Source organism: Bombyx mandarina, chromosome 12 (genome assembly GCF_030267445.1).
Source record: "Bombyx mandarina strain Sakado chromosome 12, ASM3026744v2".
Lineage (NCBI taxonomy): Eukaryota > Metazoa > Arthropoda > Insecta > Lepidoptera > Bombycidae > Bombyx > Bombyx mandarina.
The window spans coordinates 13653449-13673897 of NC_143219.1; the positions used below are offsets into that span (position 1 = coordinate 13653449).

General features: G+C 39.2%; 1 protein-coding gene across 2 annotated transcripts in view; it reads left to right on the forward strand.

Moving 5' to 3' along the window:
- nompC (no mechanoreceptor potential C) overlaps positions 1-14896 on the forward strand; it is a 77883-nt gene extending 62987 nt beyond the window's left edge. The window contains exons 8-20 of one of the 2 annotated variants that reach the window (XM_028184454.2): positions 670-768; positions 3587-3731; positions 4468-4625; positions 5025-6252; positions 6337-6536; positions 6668-7204; positions 7273-7479; positions 7565-8258; positions 8378-8470; positions 9342-9553; positions 11779-11907; positions 13627-13762; positions 14109-14896. In XM_028184454.2, the coding sequence (XP_028040255.2) occupies positions 670-768; positions 3587-3731; positions 4468-4625; positions 5025-6252; positions 6337-6536; positions 6668-7204; positions 7273-7479; positions 7565-8258; positions 8378-8470; positions 9342-9553; positions 11779-11907; positions 13627-13762; positions 14109-14335 (4065 nt within the window). In that variant the 3' untranslated portion in view covers positions 14336-14896. Of the gene's footprint in view, positions 1-669; positions 769-3586; positions 3732-4467; positions 4626-5024; positions 6253-6336; positions 6537-6667; positions 7205-7272; positions 7480-7564; positions 8259-8377; positions 8471-9341; positions 9554-9591; positions 9813-11778; positions 11908-13626; positions 13763-14108 lie in introns of both variants that reach the window. The other variant, XM_028184456.2, reaches the window with a different exon arrangement.
- The last annotated feature ends 5553 nt before the right edge of the window (positions 14897-20449 follow it).

Here is a 20449-nt window from a genome sequence, read left to right on the forward strand (position 1 = left end):
ACTAGGCTCCAATAGTTCTCTTCGACGTAAACTCATGATTCGCACAACACTGCTCAAGCGCGACTGCCCGTCAGCTTGTTTCGTGCCCGCGCGAGATATCGCTGCCTACCCGCTCCGTGTCGCATCGCCCCGCTGCCGCCATCGCTCAGCCATCGCAAATTTCGTGCCCGTAGACTAAGACTACGCGTACTCGCGCCAATTTGGTGATTGGTGAATGAACATTATGAGCGCTAATGCGTACACTTTTGCCTTTACCCTAACAACCTTTTTTTATTGCTTTTGTGGGTAGACGAGCTCACGGCCCACCCGATGTTAAGTGGTTACCGGAGTCCATAGACATCTACAACGTAAATTCCGCCACCTACCTTGAGACATGAGTTCTAAGGTCCCCGTTTTTATAGTACAACGGCTGCCCCACCCTTCAACCCGAAACGCATTACTGCTTCACGGCAGAGATAGGCAGGGCGGTGGTACTGCCCGCGTGGACTCACAAGAAATCCTACAACCAGTAAATGAATACAATATGTATGAATATGAGTAAATACCATACATACATATGGTATTTACTTTTTTATTTATACTGCTATTTATGAATTACTAGCTTAGGGCGTTTCATAATTCCACAAGTAATACCCTATAAAATATATGATGTACTTTTTCTAATTGCAGGATGGAGCGCGGAGTATCCACACAGCGGCTCGTTATGGCCATGTTGGGATCATCAATACGCTGTTGCAGAAAGGGGAAAGTGTTGATGTCACGACCAATGTAAGCTAGTTATTGTTTCTTAACTAAGCCTTCCTTTCGTGTGATATCTGGATCTTTTGATACGCAGGTCAAAACCTTTTCAAGAATTATCTTAATTAGCATTTATTTAACAGATATTTATTTACCTATGAAGTTGCCGTTTTGCAATACTGGCAATTTAAAACGTAATTTATGTATGGCTGGCAAATAAATACTGAATTCAAATGAATTTTATTTAAAAAATATAGAATTCCATTTTCGTTATTCATTCATTTATGTATTGATTAGTGTTTTGTTTTCAATACATTTTTTTCTTTTTGACCAATATGGACGCAATGGAAATATGAATAATTATGGATACGAGCTCCGTCTAAGTAGATAAGCCACACAAACGACTCACAACATTAATGAAGAGGACGAAGTGAATACAACATTGGTTTAAACGCTTCCGTAATGAAAATTGTGACCCTTGGAGGTGCTCGGGTAGCTGTTAGCAAATCCTACCCCTCCTGGCTGAGCCCTTGCTCGCCCACCTGTCCTTGTGAAACTGGAAAGGCCTCCAGGCCACAAGTAATCCCTCGATCATAAAAAAAAGAAATTGTGATCTAAAAAATAAACCCCGTAGTCGCCCGAAAACTAAAGACATCAACGACGAATTAAAGGCAGCTAACGAAACTGACGAAATTCAATCTACCGCTGAGCTATCAGCAACTTTCAACGTTAGCATCAAAACAACATTGGTCCATTTGCATTAAATTGACAAGATAAAAAAAACTTTATCAGTAAATGTCACCTGCGACGAAAAATGGTTTCTTTTTGATAGTTATAAGCGATCATCATGCTTTTTATACCCCGGTTCAGCATCTAGGCATTGTTTCAAATGAAAAATTACCCATAAAAAAGTCTTAGATCCTTGCCAAACGGCACTTACGCATTACTGCGGATGTGTGTGATACTGTGAGGAGCTGGACACAATTATGGAGAAGCTCGCTAATCTCCGGCCAGTCTTAATTAATCGCTCGTCGCCGCTACTCCTACACGACATGCTCGACCTCATACGACACAACAGACGGTCTCTAAGTTATAAGGAAATATTGCGTCGTCCACCATACTCACCAAATAATGAGCCGGCAGACAAATTTTTAGAACAGCTTCTTGAAGGGTAATTAAATATAAACATTCAATACCCGAGAAACAGTACAACAAATTACAATTCAATCAATCATCATTCATTTCTGTATCGGTTCAAGAAGGCAACACAAGTTTCAACAGGCATTTCTTTCTGCAGATCAGGCAAATCATGAGGCACCCATTTTTCATATTTTTTTTATTTTTATTTTGTTGATTTGACGACAAATGAGTCAATATTGTTGGTAAGGTAACGTTAAGCCATGACACTAATTCCTGGGTAGTTTGACTGGGATCGGCTTCCACTATCTCTTTCAATTCATTGTTATTCACATGTGTGGGCGGTCTTCGACGTGGTTCGTTCTACAAATCAAAATTTCCACGAAAGCGTTTAAACCAAAGTCGCACGGTGCGTTCATTAGCAGTCCCCTCTCCAAACGTAACATTGATATTGCGATCTGTTTCTGCAGCGTTAGTTCCGCTTCAGAACTCGTATTCAAAAATCACCCGAATTTTCGAAGTCCATCTTTCTTTTCTAAGCTGTATAAAAAAAAACGCTGAAAGTCGATAATCGAATGTTGCACATTTTTTAAAAGAATAACCTCATAGGTACCCTTTGAAAAAAGTTTCACTCAAAAATCTCAAACCATGAAGGTTCTATGTCAATTCGAAGTACCTATTACAATAAAACGGCAATTTTATAATTTAACCCCTATTATAAGAACAAAAAAACTATCAGATTCTTATTATAAAAATATAATAGCTATTAATTATGATATGACTCCTAACAAAACTATAAATATAATATTGAATATTTCAATACATTATACCGTATTATAATAGTAATATTAGCTAACAAGCATACAGTCATGGTGTCAAAAAGCTCCAACTATTCAATTTTTGAAATTAAAAAAAAGACGTAATAAAACACTATTCAAAGTGCGTGTTAGTTTCGATGCGCAACTGAAGTGTTCAATAGTACTGTCGACTATTGTCATACGTCATACGATTATATTACTGTAATTACGAAGAGGTATCTTGAGTTATTTATTCTTCTCAGATAGCGCTAAAACAATTAATAAAACGTCTACAATTAAAATAAGCGGTACCATAGTGAAATTAATTACTCTAAACTAACTAGTATTTTTATCACTATGCTAATTATTCCCGTATACTATCATTGCTATCCATGCCGAATTTTTGTACATAATTTCAATAGACAATTGCGTGGCAATCGAATAGTATAATTACATATTACAATATTACAATATATATATATATAACTGCTTTGTGAAATAGCCCTTTTTGTGTTTACGTTTGATTCTATTCTTCTGCTATAAATGAAATCATTTAAACGACATGACATTTTGGGGAGAAATACTTCGATCAATAATACTATTATTGATCGAAGAAGAAATACGACAAAGGGAAGATCTTCCACCGAGCGGGTGATATTTGCTCGATAGACCGACGGTCCGAATGTTGTTGTTCGGAACTTGTATATATGCGCTTTAATTTGAAAATGTCGTAAGCGAGATTCAGGCAACTGTCAATTATCTTTTGCGTTGTATGATAGCTACCCGCCACAAAATAATTTGGAGTAAAGTTCGAAAAAGAGTGTTATGTTTTATTACATTTCCTACATTTTTTAACTATGCGATTGTACGATAGCCCTGTGCATTAAAACTTCTATATTTTCCTTGTTTACCAGGATAACTACACAGCCCTCCATATTGCAGTTGAGTCGTGTAAGCCGGCAGTGGTAGAAACTCTTTTAGGGTACGGCGCAGACGTTCATATTCGAGGTGGAAAACAAAGGGAAACTCCTCTCCACATAGCTGCTAGGATACCTGATGGTATAATCATCTCAGAAGCATATATGTACTTTGCACACAACCCTGCTTATTTCCCGTCTAGAATCATTCTGTTTTGAAGGCTGGGACCGTCGTTATACTAATTTGAGACATCGACCTCATGTCGTTTGTGACGCCGTTCATGTTGTCTATGTCATGTCTACTCCAGTAACCATTAAACTCACTACGTTGTTTTATCGCTACTTTTGATGCTATTTTTACAAAAGCATAATTATTTATGTAGTTACGTACAAAATTGTGTAAATAAATTATAGTAAACGTAACATTCCTATTGTACTGGAATAATATTGAAAACCGGAAAGCAATTTATAAATATAGCCCAGATCTTAATTTGGGCACGCTAACAAAAATCGGTCATCAGTAATTACGGATTTTAAAAAATGCGCGAATTTCATCTATTTTTTATTGCTTAGATGGTTGGATGGGCTCTCGGCTCACCTGAGGTTTAAGTGGCTATCGGAGCCCATAGACACCTACAAAGTAAATACCACCACCCACCTCGAAACATGAGTTCTTAGGTCTCAGTTTTAACAGTACAACGGTTGTCTTAGCCTCCAAACCGAAACGCATTACTACTTCACGGCAGAAATAAGCAAGGAATCGGTACCTACCCGTGCGGACTCAAAAGATGTCCTACCATCAGTAACATGAAACATTCCCTTCTCTTTATTAGAGAATGAAATAAGCACGAATTACTAAGTTATTTTAATGATTACAGGAGACAAATGCGCGCTCATGTTGCTAAAGTCCGGGGCTGGCCCAAACAAGGCGACAGAAGATGGCATGACGCCTGTACATGTCGCCGCCAAATTTGGAAATCTGGCAACGCTGGTCTTACTACTGGAAGACGGTGGAGACCCTTTACGGAAAACTAAAGTTTGTATTTATGACGTTGTGGTAATGGTTCATTGTTACATTATTATTTTTTTATTGCCTTTGTAGGCAGACGAGCATACGGCCCACCTGATGGTAAGTGGTCACCGTCGCTCATGGATTCAGTAATGCCAGGGGCAGAGCCAAGCCGCTGCCTACCATTAAGTACTCTCCGCAAGCCTCGTTTGAAGAAGGACATGTCATAGTGCTCGGAAAACACCGTGGAGGGGAGTTCATTCCAAAGCCGGATGGTACGTGGCAAAAAAGTTCTTTGGAAACGCACTGTCAATGAACGCAGCGGTGCCATTTATACTACTTAAATGAAATGTTTCCAGAAGAAATTGCAATTTACGAGAAATCTTCATGCTATGTGTACATTAAAAAACAAAATATCGATTTCAGACTGGAGAAACGCCTTTACAAATGGCCTGTCGAAGCTGCATGCCAGATATTGTGCGACACTTAATAGAATTCGTAAAAGACCACAAAGGAGAAAGCGTGTCTACGGCATTTATAGACGCGGTAGACGAGGATGGAGCCAGCGCATTGCATTATGCTTGTAAAGTTACCAAAGAAGAAGTTAAAATACCTACAGCAGATAGACAGGTTGTCAAATGCTTAATAGAAAACGGCGCAGATGTGTCTCTGCAAACAAGGCATAACCACGAAACGGCTTTTCATTATTGCGCTATTGCTGGTAACAATGACGTCATGACTGAAATGATCGCGCATATCTCAACTGCGGACGTCAGCAGAGCGCTCAACAGACAAAATTCAATAGGATGGACGCCTCTACTAATAGCCTGTCACAGAGGACATATGCAACTCGTAAATACATTATTAACAAACCACGCCAGAGTTGACGTATTCGACGTCGAAGGCAGATCCGCGTTGCATTTGGCAGCTGAGCACGGATACCTACAAGTATGTGACGCGCTACTTACAAATAAAGCTTTCATAAATTCAAAAGCACGAAATGGCAGAACGGCTCTTCATTTGGCAGCAATGAACGGGTACGCACATCTAGTCAAGTTTCTTATTAGAGACCACAACGCTATGATAGACGTTCTAACCTTGAAAAAGCAAACTCCACTACATTTGGCAGCTGCTAGTGGTCAAATAGAAGTATGTAAGCTTCTATTAGAACTTGGTGCGAATATTGATGCGACCGATGAGCTCGGACAAAAACCGATACACGCAGCTGCACAAAATAACTATTCAGAAGTCGTTCAATTGTTTTTACAACAGCACCCCAACTTGGTAATGGCAACAACTAAAGATGGAAACACGTGCGCTCATATTGCAGCCATACAAGGCTCTGTTAAAGTGATCGAGGAATTAATGAAGTTTGATAGGACTGGAGTTATTTCAGCACGAAATAAACTGAATGATTCCACGCCTTTGCAATTAGCAGCGGAAGGTGGTCATGCAGATGTTGTAAGGGTCCTTGTGAGAGCCGGAGCATCGTGTACTGATGAGAACAGAGCCGGTCTCACTGCTGTACACTTGGCAGCAGAGCATGGACACACTAATGTATTGGATGTTATGAGATCAACGAATACTTTAAGGATATCTAGCAAAAAGTTGGGATTGACTCCATTACATATTGCAGCGTATTATGGACAAGCTGGTATATTCAACCAATATTTTTATTACGAAAACTTAATAAAATACATTATATAATGATTGTGTGATGACGTATCTATGCTTTCAGAAACTGTAAGAGAACTTCTATCTCACGTACCTGGTACTGTGAAATCTGAGGCTCCTACGGGAGTTTCATTGGTCCCAGTATTAGGAGCTGAATCTGGTTTGACACCTCTTCATTTGGCTGCATATAACGGTAATGAGAACGTGGTTCGGTTACTCCTCAACTCTGCCGGCGTCCAAGCGGATGCAGCTAGTAACGAAAATGTAAGTAAAAGTATACCATAGTACCGTACTACCAGAAAGACCGAACACATAGTAGTACATTCCCATTATTGCACGAAAATTACCATTTATAGCTTGCGCATTCTTTTTCATTGGCATTTATTATTTTACAGGGCTATAATCCATTACATCTAGCGTGTTTTGGAGGTCATATGTCCATAGTAGGACTTCTACTAAGTAGATCAGCAGAACTACTACACAGTACCGATAGGCACGGAAAAACTGGTTTACACATTGCATCAACACACGGACATTATCAAATGGTTGAGGTCTTGTTGGGTCAAGGAGCAGAAATAAACGCTACTGATAAAAACGGATGGACGCCATTGCACTGTGCAGCAAAAGCTGGTCACTTGAACGTCGTGAAACTACTTTGTGAATCCGGAGCATCTCCAAAAAGTGAGACCAATCTAAATTGCGCCCCTATATGGTTCGCCGCTTCGGAAAACCACAACGACGTTCTTGAATATTTACTCCACAAAGAACACGATACTCAATCACTAATGGACGACAAGAGGTTTGTCTACAACCTCATGGTTTGTTCTAAGAACCACAATAACATTCCTATAGAGGAATTCGTTTTGGTATCACCGGCGCCGGTCGACACGGCTGCCAAGTTATCGAATATTTACATCAATTTATCGACTAAGGTAAGCGATGATTAATACATTTTAATGACATTAGATTTGTATTCACTACGCGTCTTATTGTTTAACAGGAAAAGGAGCGTGCCAAAGACCTTATAGCGGCAGGGAAACAATGTGAGGCGATGGCGACCGAACTGCTGGCTCTAGCGGCGGGGGCCGACTCTGCCGGACATATACTCACTGCCACGGATAACCGAAACATTGAATTCTTGGATGTTCTAATAGAAAACGAACAAAAAGAAGTAATCGCCCACACAGTTGTCCAGAGATATCTTCAGGTAAAAAATAGGTAACTTCTCTACTACACCAAAGTTTCGTAATGCAAACATACCGCGAATTATATTTTTGCTCGTTCTTTTACAGGAACTCTGGAGAGGGAGTCTCAAATGGACCGGCATCAAAATTATGTTCCTTTTTTTCGCATTTATAGTCTGTCCACCAGTTTGGATGGTGTTCTCTCTTCCCTTAGGTCATAGATATCATAAGATTCCAATAATTAAGTTCATGTCGTATTTAACAGCGCACATATATTTGATGGTATTATTAGCATTAGTAGCAATCACACCTATTTATAATTCGATATTTAGGGATAGTTTAATACCGCGATGGTATGAGTGGATGCTGCTCATATCCTTGAGTGGTCTCTTATTATTAGAATTAACGAATCCTAGTGATAAGTCAGGGTTAGGGTGGATTAAAATAGCAGTTTTGTTACTAGGTATGATCGGGGTGGCGACGCACGTTGTGGGCTGGATATTCATCCAACCTAAATATTGGCCAACTTTAATGTATTGTAGGAATCAGTGCTTTGCTCTATCTTTTCTATTAGCTTGTGTCCAAATTTTGGACTTCTTATCCTTCCATCATCTGTTCGGTCCATGGGCGATAATTATAGGTGATCTCATGAAAGATTTGGGAAGATTTTTAGCAGTTTTAGCGATTTTTGTATTTGGATTCTCGATGCATATAGTAGCATTGAATCAGCCATTCAGAAATATTAATAAAAGCGAAGACAATAAGTATGCAAGCCAAGCCAGAAGAAAACTTTTCTCAGACGGTGAGTCTGTTCGTTTACTTTGTTCAAACATCATAATACTCACCACCATAAAATTCACATTAAAAACAAAAATTAAATAAAAACATTTGACAAATTACTTTCTTCTTCTCATAAAATAGAAAATCACCGAAATAAACGACAAGCATTTGTTCCGCAATGGATCAAACCACTGTCCGGGGAATCATACAGAAGAAAGCAAGGCCCTGCTGGGCGTAAGTTCTCATTGGGAGCAAGATATTGATTTGTGTGCAACCCGTCATCACCATCAGCTACGATGATTTATGTCTCGATGTGCTTGTTATTTTTATTTTCAAAGTCCAATGCATCCGCTTGCAGCCTTGAATGTTTCCAAATCGAGAATGTCATGATCGTTTTATTATTAAATATTTATAGTTTATGTGGTTGTAACACGTGGACAGAATAGGTCCAGTACTGTACAGAAATACACCTCGTTGTGCCGAAACTGAGGGCTTTTCACGTGTCCTCAATTTCGGTTCATCTGAGACATTACGGTTAGATTTAATGTGTACACAATGCATCGTCATAGCTTTACAAAAAACCGTCGTTTACAGATGTGAACATAGAATGTGCATTCACGATAATAGTTTTAGTGGAATGAGTGGCCGACCTCTCACCGCATTTGATGGAGCAAGTTTGATTTGTGCATGCCGGCTGCTTGTGCCGCGTTTGTTACACCGTTGTCCCGAGGTACTATTTTATGTTTCGGATGTTTTTGGCTGTTTGTCGTCGTTGTGGTGTGAACCTCGCCTCGCCTCTTGTGTCGCTCTTCACGGCTGCTGTAGAAAACAAAGGGTTTATTGACCAGTCTGGTATATTGGATTTAATATTGATTGGAAACACATCAATCATTTTATTGACATCTGGATCAATGTGCCCTATGAACACCTGAGTGTGAAATTAGTCGTTGTGTTAGACTTTTAGATAAGAGGAAGATTGAAATGGTTAAAATAATGCATTTAGATTACAAATCTAGTAAACTTACGTAATAAAAATAAATGAAAATGCGTCATTTTAGCCCAAATGATTAGTTGTTATTTGGTCCATTTGAGTGTTGTCTTCTAGCGACGTTGACACCGATCGAGGCGTTCGAGAAATTGTTCTTCGCCCTTTTCGGCCAGATCACGTTGTCGGACCTCAACTACATATCGAACTTGCGGCCCAGTTGGACCTCCAACCTGTTCAAGTTCGTGTTCGGTGCCTACTTGCTGATGTCGGTCGTCGTCCTTATAACGCTCCTCATTGCGATGATGTCGGACACTTATCAACGCATACAGGTAACTAAGTGTCCCTAGAACTCATATTTTGTTCACAGTCACAATGAATCCGCTGTTTTCGTTCGAGCTACTCTTCTTTGCGGTTTTCGGGCAGACAACTACAGAACAAACAAAGGTTCACAATAAGGATAGTAACATCCAGCCTGCTTGGACGAATTACTTATTCAAGATAGTCTTTGGGATCTATATGCTGGTGTCAGTAGTGGTTCTCATCAACCTACTGATCGCTATGATGTCAGACACCTACCAGCGGATACAGGTAACGCGACGTATTTTGACCAGAGCGTGTTCTTCTCAAACTTTTTCACTAGTGAATTTATTTGGGCTTATAATTAATGGCTAAGCCAAATAGATGGCTGACTGATGTCGTATTTTTTAAAATCAAAATATTTAATAAGAAAATCGTAAATACTAAAGCAGCTGACAAAGTTCAAAGCTATGAAGGATATCTCTTTTGCACATTGAAGACAATGTGCAAAATATTTGTAGTGAGCTCTCTACCTAGGATGAAAAGCAAATGCTTACAATTTAGCGGTAGGTGCAATTTTTAAACTGAATACGTATTTAGGAAGTATTTCATGTAGGAATAAAAGAAATTGAACGTAACCACGGTGTACTATACATATTTCTACTGCGAAGTAGACACATTGCTTGGCTCCAAAGGGGGGATTTGCTAGTTATTTCACGGGTTTCCAAATACAATTGAGACTTTAACAAAAAAAATTGCTATGATGGGTGGACAAGCTTACCACCTGGCCAACTGGTCCACTTGGTGTTAAGTGGTCACTGGAGCCCATAGACATCAACAACGTAAATGCCATCACCCACCTTGAGACATGAATTCAAAGTCTCAGTTTTCAGTACAAGGACTGGCCCAACTCTTCAAACCGATACGCATTACTGCTTCATGGTAGAAATAGGGCTCACAAGAAGACCTTCCACCAGCTGCGTTAGCCCACTGAGTTTCTCCCCGGATCCTCTCAGTGGGTCGCGTTTCCAATCCGGTGGTAGATTCTGCGAAGCACGGCTCATGCTAGGGTTCATGTTAGCAACGTCATCAGGTTTGAGTCCCTTGAGCTCACCTACTAATTCGTCGAATCTAGAATAACCCCCCGAGGTTACTTGAATAGGTATAAAAAAGAAAAAAAAACACCAGTTGGGATGTATGTAGGCTTCGATAATCACTTTGTGAGAGGTCTTAGTCGTAAGATCTTCATTAGTGCAATAAAAACAATCGAGGTTAGGAAACTTATTGAGACAATATTTCCATTGCAGCTATTAAACTAAAATAGGTTATCGCTAATAATTAATTCAAGTTTGCACACAAAACATCGGTATCACTAAGTATTGGTACATTTAGAAAACTGTATACATATATGCAAATTTTATTTTAATACAAGAACGAACAGAATTTCAGAAATTTGTTATGCAACGATCCGCTTATATTCGATACTAATGGCATTGTTATTAACCTGTTTCGAAGTAAAACACACACTTTTTACATGTTTCAATGAATATTCACTCGTTTAAAACAATAATGCGTTTTATTTTGCCGTATACGGGTAAGCTGTTACCGAAGATACTGGTTACAACTTGTCATGATCTGTCCACTGAGTTTCTCGCCGGATCTGTTCAGTGGGTTGCGTTTTCGATCCGGTGGTAGATTCTGCGAAGCACTGCTCTTGCTAGGGCCAGTGCTAGCAGAACCTCCGGTTTGAGCCCCGAGAGCTCACCTACACGCTAGAGTAACCCTGATATAGCCTCTCAAGGCTATCAGCATAGGTAGAAAAAAAAGAAGTCATGATCGTAGGTAGGCAGCGGTAGGCAGGTACGCAGCGGCTTGACTCTGCCCCTGGCATTGCTGAAGTCCATGGGCGACGGTAACCACTCACCATCAGGTGGGCCGTATGCTCGTCTGCTACAAGGGCAATAAAAAAAAAGATTTCTTTGCTGCTCTCAAGGACGAATAAGCTTACGGCCTATTATCATCCGAAGTGATTACTTAAGGCTGTAGTCAAACTGAACTGCCATTAAACAACCAGGTATTCACGAATCGATCGAAGAGGGACATGTCATTGAGAAATCTCTATTTCATTTTAATTACTAAATATTATTATTTTATTTCCTTATTCACATATTCCGACAGTATTACATATCTAAAATGTAATGCGAAATCGGGCGACGGAATTTATAAACATGGTGTTAATTTTTCTAAAAAATTTCAGGCGCAATCCGACATCGAATGGAAGTATGGCTTGTCAAAGTTGATAAGAAATATGCACAGAACGAATACGGCTCCGTCGCCCCTCAACTTGGTCACGACGTGGCTTATGTGGTTGATTGCCAGATGTCGAGTAAGTTTCTAAAGCTACAAAATGCTACGGTAATACTATACTGAGACCTTAGAACTGATATCTCAAGGTGGGTGGCGCATTTACGTTGTAGATGTCTATGGGCCCCAGTGACCACTTAATACCACGTGGACTGTGAGCTCGTCCACCCATATAAGTAATAAAAAAAAGATATATAATATAAAAACATTTAAAAAAGCTAAAACCCGTCTTTTACAACAAAAACAATGAATATTATTGACACTTAGCAAGGCGAAATGATAATAAATAGAGAGTATTAAGCGGTAGGCAGCGGCTTGGCTCTGCCCCTGGCATTTCTGACGTCTATGAGCGACGGTAACCACTTACCATCAGGTGGGCCGTATGATCGTCTGCCCGCTCGGGCAATAAAAAAACGTAGGACAGAGAGAGAACGATGGCCAAGATTAGGTCGTAGAGGAAGACCTATGGCCGTAGACCGATGACTTGGTCAGGATGACAGGGCAGAAATATATGAGAATAGCGATCGATCGAAAATATGTCATAAAAAGGGTATCAAAGAGCTCAAAAATAATCATAAAATATAGAGAGAAAAAACAAAAGCAAGGGAGAGGATAGTTCACCTAATGCTCCACGCAGAGGACGTAATACGTCCTATTTCAGCCTTCTCTATTGCGCTCTGCGGGATTCATATACTTTTACAAATACATTAAAGTGAATTCAAACTAAACAAAATAAGCGAAAATAAAAGAAACAGAATTCAAAGCAATTTACAATTTGAAAACCATAACTACTGCTGTTTAATAGAGGCTATTTTTTTAATTAAGCTAAGAAACATTTTTTATTACTATATATTACCACATTAGTTAACACGTTCGAAACCAGTGATACTAATGGGATTGAGTGAACACCACATTTCTCAAACGGTTAACCGTCATGAACGCAGTTCCATACCTGGCTTTCAAAAAATCTTTCACTGGCGTAGACGAATAGTTAATCAATACGATTATCGGGGCCCAACACATATAGCAAATATGGCCGGCTTCAATGAAAAATGAGAGATCGCTGAAATACATTTAAATAAGGACTATCATACTCTTCAACTGAAATATGCAGTTTCTTCAGAACTCACAGCGTCTACTTTTTAGGAAATCGGATGCGAAATTCACTCCAATTTTTCATTGGTATGTATAGACTGGATGTCCGTTAGAAGGGTTATGCCAGTAGTCACCACGCTTGGCAGGCGGGTTGTTGACCGCAGTGCTATGTCCTTTTCTTAGGGCATGCTGCTGCCCAAGTCCTGATGTGTTTTTATTTAGAGACATAGCTTATTATGGATGGTTATACCGCCATCGGTCGGTCGTCAGGGCCTCGTCCGTTAGCTAGCAGGGTGCACTACGGGCAGGTGAGGTTAGCTATTGCGTAGCTGTGATTCCATTGCCGCTCCTTACACCCCCTGCCCGGTGGATCGATGACTTGAGGCGATATGCTGAGAAAGATTGGATGCGGAAGGCGGAGGATCGTTCGTTGTGGCCGACTGTGGGAGAGGCCTACATCCAGTAGTGGAGAGATACAGGCTGATGATGATGGACTAGACGGACTTTTGCTATGGATTCACCAGTAAAAAAATACCACATAAGTTCTAATATCTAGTCAGATAACAGCCTATTTTCTTTTCCTATATGATCACTGTGAGCAGTAAAATTATGGAATAATTATTTAAGAAAATATTATCTGTCTCAGGAACGTCTTACCAAAAAGAAGCGGCCAAGCTTAGTACACATGATTGGCTTGCAGAGGCAAGATCAGTTGAGTGCGAGATCGAAAGCCGGTGCTAAGTGGCTATCCAAAGTCAAGAGAGGACAAGTTGTGCCTAAAGGTAACAGTTGTATTTTTCTGATTCATTTCAAAGTGAAGTCATTTTACAGAACTTAATTAATAGAATTTTTCGCCATATCCCTGAGATAATTTAGAGACAATCGATATAAATAAAAAATGTAAAGCCCAAATTGATATCTAAGTTTTTCTATTTTGTTTGAATTGCATTCTATTGGAAATTAGCAAAATAAATATGCATTCCCGTTTCACTTTTTCAAATTCAACTACAACCTATTAATCCAATTTTTTGTATCTTTAACAAATCGTAAAACGCTGAAAATTTATGCTGAAATTAATCTAAGCACAGATAAAACCTATAAAAATTCAATGTTAATCACATTTTTCAGACTCGACGAGACTATCAGTAGTCCACTTAAGTCCTCTAGGTTCGCAGCTCAGTTTCAATAACGCAACGAGGATAGAAAACGTAGTAGACTGGGAGATTATAGCGAAGAAGTATAGAGCTCTGATGAGGGATGAGCCTGAGGAGTCCACAGCAAAGGAAAGCGAAACGGACTCATCTGATGAAGTATCAGAAATTATCCCAAATAACATAGCCGCAGCTCCGCCTTGAAATTTTGGAAAACAGTTTTGGGGTTTTAAAAGAAATAGCTGTAAAGGTTATTTGCGAGTTTTCATTGAGAAGTTTTACATGAAAATTTTGTACTGAAGAGTTTTGATTTCAATACCTTCTCACTTTAGTGTTTTTGCAAAGAATTTAGTGTTTGTAAATTTTGTATTTTGTTTCCAGTTCTTAATAAAATTGTAAGATTTTTTAAGTATTTTTATAGGCATATCTGTACACTCGGATTATCTATGTTTACGAGTAACTGCCAGGTCTGCCTTACTAGGCAATAAATATAACTGAAAAAATACGACGAATTCTAATAGAACGAATTTTGTTGATTGAATTAATTATGGAGGACAGACATTTTGAATACATTTTTAATTCAGTTTTATCTTTTATGTTCGATCTCAACCATAGTACATATAATTTTTTCGCGATTCTTCATTCTTACCCATTAAATGATGGCAACATTGTGACGTCACTTTTTTATTATTACAAAGCAACTTGTATGAACGCTCTTACACTTTTAGTTCTATGGTCGGTCCTTCAGAAAGATTCCATAACTTTATAAACTTTATAAACACATATAGTCTAAATTCAATTCGATGACATGTTTTCAGAAACCACACACTTAGAAAATTTAATTTTATTCAAAAAATATCACTTGGCATCGACTTGATTTTATTTTTATTGCATTCATAGGTAGTAGAGCGGTTGGCCCAACTGTTGTTAAGTGGTTACCGGAGCCCATAGATATACTTAGTGAATGTCATCACTCAACTTTGACAGGAGCTCGTAGTCCCAATATGTTGTATATTTAAAAAAATGTTTAATTTTATTTACTAATTAATACACAATTTAAAAATTAGAGATTGAAAAAAAATTTTTTCTTCTCAGTCGTACACTCCTGGCGAGTGCTTGTGGTTAAGTATTGTCTTTTTTTTCCCTGTCTATGCTGATAGCGTTGAGAGACTATTTCAGCTTCTTGATGTGTAGGTGAGTTCACGGGCTCAAACCGGCGTGTTGCTAACACTGGCCCTAGGAAGAGCAGTGCTTCGCAGAATCTACCACCGGATCGGAAACGCGACCCACTGAGATCCGGCGAGAAACTCAGTGGGCTGTGTCTATGGGTTAATTTACTCGTCGAGCCCTTCGTCGCAAGCGACGGGTTTGGCGAGGACGGTGACCGATGTTTGAAGCACCTAAAAGCACCGTTAATGGATCGGGAGGATCCGTAATGACGTGTTTACAGCTGTCTTTATTCCTTGGTTTCGGCTTTTATAAGGCTTCTCCATCTCTCTCTATTTGTGGCGGTGCGTGTTCATTCAATAAGGAATCACTTTGTAGATGACTTAATGAAGTCTATCCATCTTGTGGGTGATCGGCCACGAGAGTGTTGACCATCTACTCTTCCTTGAAACATCAATCGTTCCAATGAGCTTTCGTTACGGATGATTTATCCAAACATATTAAAGATTCGCAATTGCACAACCGATAAAAGCCTTTGTTTGATTTGGAGCTCTTTCAGGATAGAAACATTGGTACGGTGAGCAGTCCATTTTATCCTCAACAAGCGTCTCCAGCACCACATCTCAAGTGCATCAATATTTTTACGACACTTTTGATGGATCGACCATGTCGAAAAAAATTGTCTATAATTTAAATTATTTTAAATTTTTTGTAATATCTGTAGTTATTTTACTGTCTGTTGTGGTTTTTTTTTTAATTTTAACATCATGTCTTATAAATAATGTATAGTTTTTTGATAATGCGCTTTACTAAAAATTAACCTATTCCCTTTTTAATTTTTTATGTTAAAATTAATTTAAAAAAAAAAACTTGCGTCACAATTTATGTTAAAAAACAGTTCCGAATGACAAATGCATCTTCCCATATATTTATTCTAGATTTTTCATAGTCAATTACGCAACTTATTTCAACAACATCAATCTTGGTTGACAACCTGTATTCTTTGTATATGTTCAGACTATTTTTTAATACCATTAATATATATCATATTTCATAAACGTATGTGTATTTAATGATAATGCGAATATCTGCTATCCTCAATGTTAGCATTTTTAGTTTGTCTAGTCATTATACTGTAGTCATAAGCAGTGCAGTACGAATTAAAAAAAAAACAGTGAAAGTTTATTTTTACAATGTAATCATAATCTACATTTAAGATTTAGTGTTAAGTAAACATTACATAGCTGTAACTAATAATATTTTTATAACTAACATATTGTGTTTTTGTGTACTTAAAACATTGTTTAAAATAAAATGATGATTTTTTTTTACGTTTTCTTTAATTTCCAATTAATTTTGAAAAGTGACGATGCCAACTTAAATGATAAATCACCAAAATTGATAAAACGTGACTTAAAACAATGTTTTTTTAATTATATTTAGCTAAATTAAGTACTGCCTAGCCATTTGAAAACCTATAGACATTGCTATTGACGTTTGACAATAGTATTTCAGTTTTCTACAAGAGAAAGGTAACGAAAACTCTACTCACTACATACATCCGGTCACCGTTCTCGCCGAACCCGTCGCTTGCAACGAAGGACTCGCCGAGTAAATTGACCCATATACATAGCCAACTGAGTTTCTCGCCGGTCTTCTCAGTGGGTCGCGTTTCCAATCCAGTGGTAGATTCTGCGAAGCACTGCTCTTGCTAGGGACAGTGTTAGCAACACTCCCGGTTTGAGCCCCGTGAGCTCACCCACACATTAGGGTGAAGCTCAAATAGCCTCCCAAGGTTATAAGCACAGGTAGAAAAAAAAAGAAACTACCTACGCACACGCACACACACTCTCTTTTAATAATGAACTGGAGGTTTGGCGTATTGTGGGCCGGCACGCGTGGATCTCTTTAAAAGAGACCGCGTAGTATCTCGTCACGAATTAGGCGCGGTAACTCCATTCCCGCCATCAAATCTTTGGTCAACCCATACCGTGGGCCTCGAAGGCCGAGTACTAAGACGTCACCCTCGACAAAGGGATGACATTCGTTCCCTACACAAGTCAGTACGCGATAGAGCCCCGTCCCTACTCGGTCGACTCTACTCCATAATCTGCAAGCGAAGAAAATTGTCCTTAGTAACAAGGTTATGACCTATGCCAGCGTAGTGTTCGCGTAATGTTCGCTCACGCGGCCAGCAAGCAAATAAACTCTCTCCAGATCATCAAATCCCGTTTCTACAGGATAACAGTCGGAGTACCGTGACACGTGAAAGTGTCAACCTTTATGACGATCTAAATTTAGAACCGATACTTAAGTATCTTAAGGTAGCGTCAGAAGACACTTCGATAAGGCGGCACGACACGGTGACCTTCTTATCGTGGCCGCCCTTAATTACATATCCGACCTAGACGACGAGACAACCAAAGCTGTCATCGCTCAAAAAACGTCTTATCGAATCTCCGCATCCACCATTCGGTGCTTTTAAGATTTTCAACCACCGATCACCGTCCTCGTCGATTACGACGAAGAGATCAACGAGCGAACTAACCCATAAACACAGCCCACGGAGCTTCTTGCCGGATCGTCTTAGTGGGTCGCGATTCCGATCCGTTGGTACATTCTGCGAAGCACTGCTCTTGTTAGGGCTAGTGTTAACAATTTCTCTCAGGTTGAGTCCGTGAACTCACCTATCCGTCCGCGCGGAGCTGTAATAGTCCCTTAGGCTACCAGCTAATAGGCATCGGGTCGGTACCACTCCACTGTCTATTCCCGCTGTGATACGGTAATGCGTTTCGGTTTGAAAAATCATCCATTACACTAACAAACTGAGCCTTAAAGCTTATATCTCAGGATAGGTAGCGGAATTGGCGTTGTTGGTGTCTGTAGACTCCGGCATCCATTTAACATCAGCTCTAAGCTCGTCCACCAGTCTTAACAATAAGAAAACAAAACCATCAAATTTTAATCTATCCATATTATTATCTTTATCTGTATATATAAAAATGAATTGCTGTTCGTTAGTCTCACTAAAACTCGAGAACGGCTGGACCGATTTAGCTAATTTTGGTCTTAAATTATTTGTGGAAGTCCAGAGAAGGTTTGAAAAGTAGATCAATATGAAAATGCTCGGAATTAAATAAAAATAACGATTTTGTTTTTACTTTGATGTGTCCTCCGTCGGACGGATTCCTTTTGTTTGTTTTAAGTTTATTTTATACAAAAGTTTAGGTCTTTTATTTATCGATTGAGGCACCACGAAGTCTGTCGGGTCAGCTAGTATAAAATAAAACGTAATCAATGTCTCTAAAAGACAATTACTCTGACCGTGAATCGACCGCGACCCCGCGGTACATACAATAGCTAACAACAACGTTATTCCTCAATTTATGCTTCGGCAGGTTTTTGAAATCTACGTGCAACCTATCACTGAATGGTTTCCGAAAAAGAAAGAGAATATCAACTAATATTTATTTCGGTTTTCGCGAATCGTAGACATAATTAAAAGTTCTTTTACGAAAACACTCCCCTTTTTTTACTGTCCAAATATGATTTCCGACATTTCAAATACTTTTCAGTTTCCGTGGTCGCAGTTGTTTGTATTGAAAGCACAGTGTTTAAATGTCGCATCGCTCAACACGAATGCACCGGGCGTCTTATCTCTTATACCGGTCACCCACATTCGCACGAATACGCAAACCCGCAAGTGTAGGACGACATTTGCAAATGATTATGCAAAGTTTTCGCTGCATTCGTCGTTTTCCATGCTGTGTCGGTTTTTTAACAGACATCAAAGCGCGCAAACCACGATCCTTCGCGTAGCCACACATTCGTGTGACCAGTTGCGCCCAGGATTGCGAACGCAACGGACGTTCCGCTATTTTCATAGATCGTGACGTCTACTGTGTAGCGTATCTTCATCAAAAGAAATCCCATAAAAACAGCATGGCTGTTAATGATGTCTGGGAAAGAAATTTAAAACTCTTTTTCTCTTCAATGTTCTATTGACGAATTAAAAAGGAGGAGAAATTCGTGAGACATTCGTAAACAAGTGAAGGAGAAAGCGCAAACGGGTTCGCAAATTGAGTACCGAGCCCATTTGCACAGCCGCTAAGTTTGCGAATGAATGTTTGACGGCCCTTCACATGCGCGCAAACATTCGTACAATGTACGAATATTTGCGCGCATGTGAAGGGCCGGCATTAGGCCAGGACGACTTCATAATGCGATGCACCTGTGTTCGAATCCCAGGCGGGTACCAATTTTTGTAATGAATTACGTACTCAACAAATTTTAATGTTCACGATTAACTTCCACGGTGAAGGAATAACATCGTGTAATAAAAGTGAAACCCCGCAAAATTATAATTTGCGTAATTACTGGTGGTAGGACCTCTTGTGAGTCCGCGCCGGTAGGTACCACCGCCCTGCTTATTTCTGCCGTGAAGCAGTAATGCGTTTCGTTTGAAGTGTGGGGCAGCCGTTGTAACTATACTAAGATCTTAGAATTATATCTCAAGGTGGGTGGCGCATTTACGTTGTAGATGTTCATGGGCTCCAGTAACCACTTAACACCAGGTGAGCTGTGAGCTCGTCCAGCCATCTAAACAATAAAAAAAAAACGTCGACCTTTCGATGAAAACTGTACAGTATTCGAAACGTCGGTAATAAAAAGTAAAATTACTTTTAATTAGGTAGTAATACTTAGTGCTGTCTCTTGTATTGGCTGAATAAAGGAATAAAGAGATTTTTCGGTAGGCAGCGGCTTGGCTTGTTGAAGTCCATGGACGACGGTAATCACTCACCATTAGGTGGGCCGTATGAACGACTGCCTACAAAGGCAATAAAAAAAAGGGTGCGTGTACTTATGTACGCGCGTAAGAAGTTATACTTTATTTTTATTAAATTTATTTCTTCTTTTTTTAATTTTGATAATTAATAATAAATATTTAACGTTAATAATTTAATAATATTTAGTATGAATTATATTAAATAATAATTTTGTCATTTATATTATTAAAAAATGAATAATGAATGCTAATAACACTTTTTTTACGAGTGTACATGCGCGAAAGTTCACCTGCGGCTTTATTCAGACTCGCCAAGTTACGTCGGTCGTATTGTAATGAGCGATTTAGTGGGCAACTTCATTCTG